Below are 9,259 nucleotides of genomic sequence, written 5' to 3' on the forward strand. Positions count from 1 at the left end.
AATGCGTTTTGCTTTTTGTTCCCTGACTGTGATGTTTGAGCTTCACTGTGCAGAACGACGAACAGTCATTGTTTGAGACCAAAGCTGCTTTCACCATTGTATTAGCCAGAATGGTGCACTTTCTAAAGGTTGTGTAGTGTTATGGTTGCAGCCATTGGCACTTTTTGTTGGTTTTGGCAGCACTAATCTTTTTAACTAAATTAATTATCTAGATTTAAAGCACTAACTTAGCAGATGATTTTCATAAAATGACAGTGCCTCCATTAGCAAGAACACATTATTACATATCTTAAATTCCACCAAGAAATATGTTAATTACTTTCATTAATTGCTTTCCCTTTCTCTGTTTTTTTTAACTGGTGAATAACTCAACTTATACCTACATGAAATGTTAACATGACACGAACTCAGTAGTTTAAAGGCTCAGGATGTAGGATTTAGATGGATCTATTGGTAAAAATTGTATATAATACTTATAAGTATAATCACCTGAAACAAAAAAAAAATTGTTGTGTTTGTTACCTTAAAATGAGCTCTTTACATCTGAACAAGGAGCCTCAATGTTTCTACAGAGGCCCAAATTGGACAAAGCTACACTGTCTCTACAGAGGGCCTTGTTTCGTGGCCTCTGTGGAGTGTACACTTGTAAAATAGGGTTGGGTGAGGGGTGTTCAGTTGATTGCAATCTGCAAACTCACCACTAAATGCCACCAATTCCAACACTCTGCTCCTTTAAATACAAAATCAAATTTAGTTTAATGAGAAAATGATATATTAATAAAGATATCTCAGTAGGAAAGTAGTGCACAAAACAATTCAGTGGATTTACTTTTTACCTTTGCTGCTCAACATGTCGGTTTGCAATTGGTTTTCTTTGAGTTGTTCAGTTTATTTCAGCTCTAATTCACAACCTTTTCCATCTTATTTAGCCAAATAATAGATAAATAAAAACATTTAATAAAGAGGCACAAAGTCAAGCACACACACACACTCTCTCTGCTACAAAACAAAAGAATTGTTTAAATGAATTAAGAAGTGCAGTTCTAAATCAAGTCTCGGGAGACCAATGGCCTAAAACCAATAATTCCCTTACTTGCCAGTTGGTGGTGCCAGGTGGTTTGTTTTACGTACAGCATACCCAAGTTTCCATCTGAAAGATGGGCGAGGATTGAGGAGGCAAGGCGAGGCAGGCGTGACGGGGTGGTGGATTCAGAGTCCACCTGAAGAGATACCTCCTCTTGTTGAAAAAGGCCATTTTTCACAGGTAGGAAACAACCAGTACTGGTGAGTAGGTATGGCTCTGGTAACAATCAATGTAAACAAAAAACAAGACAAACAGCTATAGCCTCTGGGTTTAGGTTGAGCTGCCTGTATTAGCTTTTGCATGCAGAACATCTTGGATTTCAATTAATGCATTATCATAACAAAGGTATAGCATGAAGATTTATCAAAGACATCTACATTTATGGTTTTAACACTTTAAATTTACTGTGAACTGGTGGGTTTTAAAACATTTTTAGAAATTGTAAAGATTATTTATAAATCTCTATTTACATGCATCATTACTTGTCTAAAATTTGATTTTTTTGTTTTTTTGTTTTTTTAATCTGGGCTGCACCATGTTGAAGGGTGAAACTGATTCTACATCTAATTCACTGCTCAACTGGTTTAAAAGCAAATCGTGCTCCCATATGCAAGTGATATAAAATGCCAAAGCCTCCTATGACCACTGAGAATGGACATTACAGTACGAGATATCTTCTGTTCAATAGTTAGGCTAATAGAAATGAGCAATATTTGCATATTCATAAATCAGTCTGACAAATGCAAAAGTATGATGTAAATTTAAAAATGTTTAATCTGGCAATTAAACTTTGGTAAAAGAAAATCTTAACATACACAAATTCCTATATTTAAAGCAAAGTCTTTGTGTCCTAAAACATACATTTGTATTATTCTTTGATCCATTCTGTTCTGTTCTGTCAGAAGTCCAGAGATTTCCGTTTCCATTTTTTCAAAATATTGTCCCCGGCTTTGGTTGAATTATATATAGGACTTGCAGCGAGACCACCTTCTCCTGTCCCTCCCCCTCCTCTGACTCTTCTTCTCCCTCCCCCTTTTCTGAAAGTGTTACCCTCTCATCCTCTATCTCCCCTCATCCTCTATTCTCCTCCTCACCTCCTGCTGCACTCCATCCCACTGCTGAGCACAGGTATTTGTTTAGGAATCTCTCGGTGGAAATTATACTCCATCTCCGGCGCTCCCTATCAACACACAATTATCATGGGCAATCATGCAGAACAGTGCTGAATTCAGCTGGGACTCCCACTCTGATGACATTACTGACTGCAAGGCCCAGCTTCTGCTGGAGGTAGTCTGCCCCACACCTGCATAACCTCTCTCTCTCTGGCTCTTTATTTCGCTTCTTCTCTCTCTTCCTCTTCATCATACACTCTCACTTGGCTAGAGAAATGATTAAACCTTTTTTTTTTTTTTTTTTTTTTTTTTTTATCTTATTAGGATTTCATTTAAACCAGGAAGTCCACCAGATAAGAAATCTCTTTCCTCTGGGAGACTTGGCTGAAAGGACCGTTCCAACGTCAAACAGGACAAATCCTGTGATTTTATCTTACAATTTATTGGTATCTGCCCACCTTATGTGGCCTCCTCTCATGACCAGTAATGGGTTACCTCAGTGCAGCTTCTCATACGGCTGAGCTGAAGGTGATGTGATTCAGCGCAAATACAGTAATTTGAAATTTCTGAAATTTGGAAGTGTGAATCTTCATCATCATAGAGTTTTCTGTGAGGGCAAAATCAATCCCTCAAGATAATCAATGCCTCACATTGTGTCACTCCCTCCTGCATTCTGCAGATGCATTTCCCTACATATGACAAGTACATTAGAAATCTTAAAAGGCAGAGTTGATGCAGACATACGAGAATCAACACAGTAGTCCATTGAGATCCTGATCAAATGCTCCATTCATGAGTGAAATTACCATCCGTCTGTCAGCCAAGGTGTGAATTCTTTCATCTACAGATCCTACCTCTGAAGTTGTGATTAAATGCATAAGGCCACATACACTCCTCATAGACCCAAAGATAAGAAAAATGGGATTTCTGCCTCTCATGGTGTAGGTTGCTATGTTACTCAAGTGAGACAGCAGTGCCATCTTGTGGTATTTTGGTTGGATCTTTTATATTTTTCCAGACATTTGATCTACCATCTACCCATTATCTGTACCTTCTTTATCCTGTCCAGGGTCATGAGTGGAGTGGAGCCCATCCCAGCCGACATTGGGGTAAAGGTGGGTACAACCTGGAGGTTGCAAGTCCATTGCGGGGCTTCTTTGTAAACTCTAGAGTCAAGGACACAAACTCTGCCACAATACCTTGTTAAATGATCAAATTATATATTTCAGACATCAAAGTCTTCACCTAGTCATTTTAATGGTAAACAGAAAACAGAAAAAAACATTTATCTGACAGACATGTTAAGCCACTATCTTGCAGCACACTCAACAACTCAGAGAGAAAATGAACTTGTGCCAAAAGCATGTACAACAAACTATAACAGCATGAACATAGCCGTGTTGCTTCATTCAGAAACGGGTGCTAAACCGATCAAACCAGGACAACATAACCAAGAAACTGCAGTTTCTAGTTATGCACAAAAACATTAAATAAATGTTGCAGAAACAGCAGAGAATAATACGCATGATGCACTCAGTGAAATATGAAAATGTGATTATACTACAGGATAAATTGATAATATTCTACATTCTCCTTATTGTCAGTGAAAAAGGACCAAAACCAACAATAAACTGATCTGAATAATAAATATTGTCTGTGCATCCAAAGCATGATATATTCCTCTGTGCCATAGAGCTCCATTGTTGTCCAAAAACTATTACCATCTTCCCTTGTTATGATGAACATGGGCACAGCAGTTTATTTTGAGTAGATACTGTCCTGCTGTCATAAATACTCACCATAATACCAAATGTGTATTATTACTCCACTGCAAATAGTCCCAACAAACACATCATTTACTGCTGTTTGAATAAGAACTACATCCTCAGTATGAATCAGTGAGAAAAGTTTGGGATATTGAGAAACTGAAGCACTACTGGTTTTGTTCTTTTCATGGGATTTAAAGACAATAAAAAATATAAAGAATATCATCAGCCTCCCACTTTAAATCGAATGGCAGAAAACGCTGCTGGTCATGTGTTCTTTAATATAGTAAAGTAATAAAGCTCTGACTCCTGTTACTGTAACACAGAATATAAAAATGATCATGCCACTTTTTAAGCTTTTCAATATGCTTTTTTTTGTTGTTTTGATTTTTTTAAAACTCCATGCAAAGTAAAATACATATTTGTATTACTTGTTCAACTGGAGTTCTGTCCTTTTACTTAATATTTCCAAATAAAAGATGCTTCAATTAACAAAAATTTTCCTCACCAGCAATTGATTTCAGGTAACCTGAATGACTTTCATGAAGACTCTGCACCACAGGTATTTGAATATTTGTTGTGAATTCCTGCGCCGTCTCAGGGCTGTACGTGACTTAGCTCAAATGAAAGTAGGTCAGGTCGGAGTGATTATGAGGCCATTTCTGAGCTCAACAATGGTTGCAAAATTTTCTCAGAACAAAATGTTTAAGCGTGTCAGATCTTTTTTTTTACCACAGAACTGCCAAACAGAATATGAGTCCTGCTTCTACATGGCAGAAAGATTGTGAAAGTATCAAAAATCTGTCTAAAAAACAATCATACTCCAGACATCTTTTGCTCTTCTGCTGATGCTTCACCAAGTCAGTGAGAGTGAATCTGGATGGTTCGGCCAATAAGGAGGAAAAGTAGGCCGGCTAGGAGGCAGAAGAAGATGCCAACGGGGGCAAACATGAAGGACAGACCATAGTTAAGGGACAGATGGAAGTCTGGACAGACCGAAGCGCGCTGGTGGTCTATGTAGATGTCTACCACATCCAACACCTGCAGCCACAGGACGTACATCACCACCACACACAGCAGGAAAAGACCTGGTAGTATAGAGAAGGGACATATAGGAATACAGCAGACACGAGACTTGAAACTCATCCAAAAATTCATTGAAGTACTTTTAATATGAACAACTAAACAGGCGTTTAGAATAAATATCAAATTACTGGTGAGAAATATTCAGATCCAACACAAAGGTAAGAATACCAACACAACATAGTAAAAGTATGCCATTACAAGCAATAAATTTAAAAAAAATCATACTTAAAATTATTATCAGATAAATGCTCTTGCAATATCAAAATTAACAGTACTTATTCTGCAAAAAAGTTGGTACCGAACGTATTACCACAAATAACATTACTAAGGCGCATTGCATGAGTGGGTAAGTAGAATTGTACAGGATTAATCTTTAACAATACACTGGATTGTTCTTTATAAGCTCATTAGATATTTTGCAAGCAAAATACTAACCTGAAAATCCACTAGAATTTAAAGGTGTCAAATCATTGTAGTGAACTAAAATGCACGACATTTGCTAATTAAATATATTGCAGTAAAAGTCTTATGCATCTTTTATGTACAGTTTTGTGCTTAGGTTATTTTATGCCACTGGATTTAACTCACCAGATGTCAGAAAGAGGCCGCCCCCTGCTTTATACAAGCGGTGGCTGGCAAACGGAGCCGCGCAGATAATGAGGAACCCACCGAGCGCTACAGCTGCCACACCAATGAGCATGAAGATGCTCCAGAAGCCTCTGTAGACTGGAAAATAGAGATTTTAGCCAATTAGACATGGAGCTATTGGATAAACGAGGACAAGAATCTCATTGTATGAAAAGACAAATGTAAATAAATACTCACTTATGGCTGTATCGTACTCTGTGGCATTGTGGGTCTGATGAGATATGGGGAATGGGAAAAGGTACGAGGGCATGCACACCTTTGAGTGAGGCTGATTTGCTGCAAAGAGAGGGAGTACGTGTTTTTTTTACACCATAAATAGATGACAAAATTAAAATTGTTGGCAGTTAGAGGGCAACTTTTATGGATACAGTGTGTAAAAGAAAGATTCCTACAAATATTGCAAACAGACAGAGGGTGTAAATTATTTTCATTTATTTTGAAAATTGTAAACTTACTGCTTAAGATTGTGGGTTATTTATTTCCCCAGGTCAATTCTGACTGTCTCTTAAGGTCTGGATTTCCCTAATTTGACATACTGACACAACAATATGATAGCTGTGTACTTCTTCTTTTAAATGTTTATATTCTCTCCCTGTTACTTAATTTTCTCTCTTTTTTCTTCCAACATGTGAAATTCCACAGACCCTCACAAGGTCCTTTCATTTCTGGAGGGTGTTTCTGACAATGGCCTACCATTCAAAGTCCCTATCCCAAAACAGATGACACACGATCACCTGACAAACGACCAGAATAACATCACATGGTACGGCCTTGAAACAGTCACATGTCAGGTTTTCTAACCAGGCTGTCAGGCAATTTTAATAGATGGGATAGCAGCAAATCAAAAGTGCAAATCAATTCTGCAACACAGTCGTAATGCTGTCATGTGACTCATTGGGGTCAAAAGATTGGAGGAAAACTGTATCATCAAGCATCAACTGAAGAGGACAGAGATATTTCAAGACAAAAATTACAAGTAAAACTGTCATCCCTTTTATTTGGGTCTTAATATATTTTTCCAATCAGCCGGAAGAGTTTAACTACAATCTTCAGGTTGGGGTCCAGGAGATCCCAGGCTCCTTCTGACTTAGTTTAAATCCTACTTAATAGTTTTATTATCTTAATTCTTAATGACTTTTTATAAATGTCTACATTTAATTTCTTAACAAGGAATCAGCTCAATGTCAGTCAGTGTCACTGAGGTTATATGCAGAACTAACCCTCTAAAATCCTGTCAGGGTCTAATATGGGGACTCAGACCTCTCTAGGATCAAAATAAAACTAAACATACGAAATTCCACTAAAGTACTGTACATGTCTGTCAATACATTTTTGGTAACCGAATGCAAATATTTATTTGCTTTTATAGTGTATAGCATATAAAACATGACATATATAAAGCAGTGCCAACAATGAGAAAATAAAGCCAGTATCATGTTGTTGATTTCATGTGTCTCACTTACTGAACCAGAGCCTCCACAGCAGGTTTTCATCACCCATGTTGCCTCCAAAGGAACACCTCCAGAAAAACCCCTCATGGTACAGAGTGATGTCACTGCTGCTCTCCTGCACCACCACATCTACACGCTGACATAAGGAAGGAAAAAGAACAAATATTCATTACTGAACATACTCTGGCTTCTGGGAGTCTGCAAGATAGGGTTTATATACATACAGTTTTGAATCAACTTCATGTTATCAGCTGATGAAATCAAAGTCTATGGGAGGTGTTTAAATAGGATGTGAGGCAGGTGTACAGTGTGCTGTCACAGAGCAGCTGCTAAGTCTGGTCAAGGGTTGAGCAGAGCGAGCACCCTTCACCTGAGGCTGGTTAATTTGGTGTCAAGTGAGCGTGCAGGTCAAGGATGTTCTCATTCAGGAAACGCTCATCGTTAGTGATCACTATTTTTGCACGCAAAAAAAAAAACAATTTCCTAAATGCCTATAACTCCATCTATAAAACGCTAAAGCAGAAGGTGGAGGCAATGAGAGACTTTGGACCTTCAAGCTTCATGAAGTCAATTGGAATCCAGTCAGGGTATAAAATTGACCTTTTTACACTCTTTTAATTTTCTTTCATTATCAATGCTATAAGATGTGGGATCTCAACCTAGGCCTTGAAGTTTAAAGTACAAGGGGTTTCAGTACGTTTAAAGGTATTGGAGACAATCACAACCATATTTCTTCTACATAAAATATATAAATTTTCTTTGTCTTCTCACAACAGTTCTAACAATTGAGAAACAGTCTTTTAAACAGGTGACCGATGGCCATAGTCGACCTGCGATGAGGGGTCATAAGGGGTTAAGGTTTGGTTTAAAAGGGCAACACAACCCTAAAAAGTTGAATTATTGCTATATAATGCCAGCACTCCCCCTTAACTTAATGCTGAACTGTTTTCTGTTTGTGTCTTGATACATTTTCTACTGTAAAAATGTGGTTTTATGAGTGTTTGGACAAAGATCACACTGCATGATTACACTGTACTGTATATACTAAATTCATCATTGCTTTTATTGTGCTGCTATTACGTCTCAGTATCAGTGCCCACTATGAAAAGCTAAGTATGTTCTAGTCAGTGATATTTAATATGGTATGCTACCTCTGGGACTACTGGTAGTTGTATTTCTATCATAGGGGCACATGGTACGAGGTATGTCTCATTCACTGCATAGCTGCACACACGCAACATTAAACAGTGTCTGATTACATGAAGAGGGCTGCAGGGATGGCTCTCCACCTACTGAAAGAGTGATCAGAGCAACTGATCACAGTTTGTAAAGTAGAAGAATATTTCAAATTCTAGTTTGAAGATCCACCATTAGACTTAAGCAGTATAAAGTATAAAAATAACAATATGGGATTGTGTAGACTGTGTCTTCACAATAAACCATTTAAAGTTTAAATACCATACAGAGTAATACAACTACTGTGGTCATTTCTGGTCTGAGCCCTGACAGCAAAAACAACTCCTTTATATTTAGTTCCAGGCGTTATAAACGTGAACATTTTTGACCTACAAACACATGACTGATCTCGATCTGATCTAGAAGTCCCCAACAATATCCGACTGTCTTCTGTGTCATTTTGATCTGCTGTTATTTCAAGACCAACACCCACCTCTACAGTCACGCCGCCTGGGCCAAGAGATCCTTCAGGATTTGGGTGGCAGGTCTCTGAGGCCAGCAGCCAGTAATCAGTTCCAAAAGAGAGGAGGATGAACACAGCTGCCAAAGCCCCAAACAGCCCCGCAAAAAACAACGCCACACTATGCTTCATGGTCCGGGATTGAGCAGCCACTCGGCTACAAGATGCCCACACTCAGTTTGACTTTCCCCTCCAGCTACAACATGTGACGAGCAGAGGCAGAACCGGTGACTCCTCTTGTGCTGTATTATATCCACTGAGTGTGATGCGTTGTGACTCTGTACAGCTGGTTTCTGGTGGATTACTGGATCTTGACTCTTCTTCTCCCCTGTGTCTCTGTCTGTGTTATGGGAGGAGGAAGTTGTCCGCATGACTCCTTTGGGGTCTGCAGCCAGGCCAGCCCACCTACCCCCGGG

General features: G+C 38.6%; 1 protein-coding gene across 1 annotated transcript; it reads right to left on the reverse strand.

Annotated features, from left to right (window-relative positions):
- Window positions 1–3,431: 3,431 nt before the first annotated feature.
- Window positions 3,432–9,259, reverse strand: tmem182a (transmembrane protein 182a). The gene is made up of 5 exons (XM_069154129.1): window positions 8,817–9,259; window positions 7,160–7,283; window positions 5,874–5,972; window positions 5,637–5,774; window positions 3,432–5,050 (listed from the first exon to the last, which is right to left on the reverse strand). Exons 1-5 carry the CDS (start codon window positions 8,973–8,975, stop codon window positions 4,824–4,826), a joined length of 747 nt encoding a protein of 248 aa, XP_069010230.1. The 5' UTR covers window positions 8,976–9,259; the 3' UTR covers window positions 3,432–4,823.

This window comes from Embiotoca jacksoni, unplaced genomic scaffold (genome assembly GCF_022577435.1).
Source record: "Embiotoca jacksoni isolate LCO1_2020_lvr unplaced genomic scaffold, fEmbJac1.0.p SCAF_2, whole genome shotgun sequence".
Taxonomy (NCBI): Eukaryota; Metazoa; Chordata; class Actinopteri; family Embiotocidae; genus Embiotoca; species Embiotoca jacksoni.

Coding starts and splice junctions, on each gene's coding strand:
- tmem182a (XM_069154129.1), bottom strand. CDS start 8,975: ATGAAGCATAGTGTGGCGTTGTTTTTTGCGGGGCTGTTTGGGGCTTTG. Junction 7,284..8,816: donor CAGGCGGCGTGACTGTAGAG/GTGGGTGTTGGT, acceptor TCCTTATGTCAG/CGTGTAGATGTGGTGGTGCA. Junction 5,973..7,159: donor GCTGTGGAGGCTCTGGTTCA/GTAAGTGAGACA, acceptor CTCTCTTTGCAG/CAAATCAGCCTCACTCAAAG.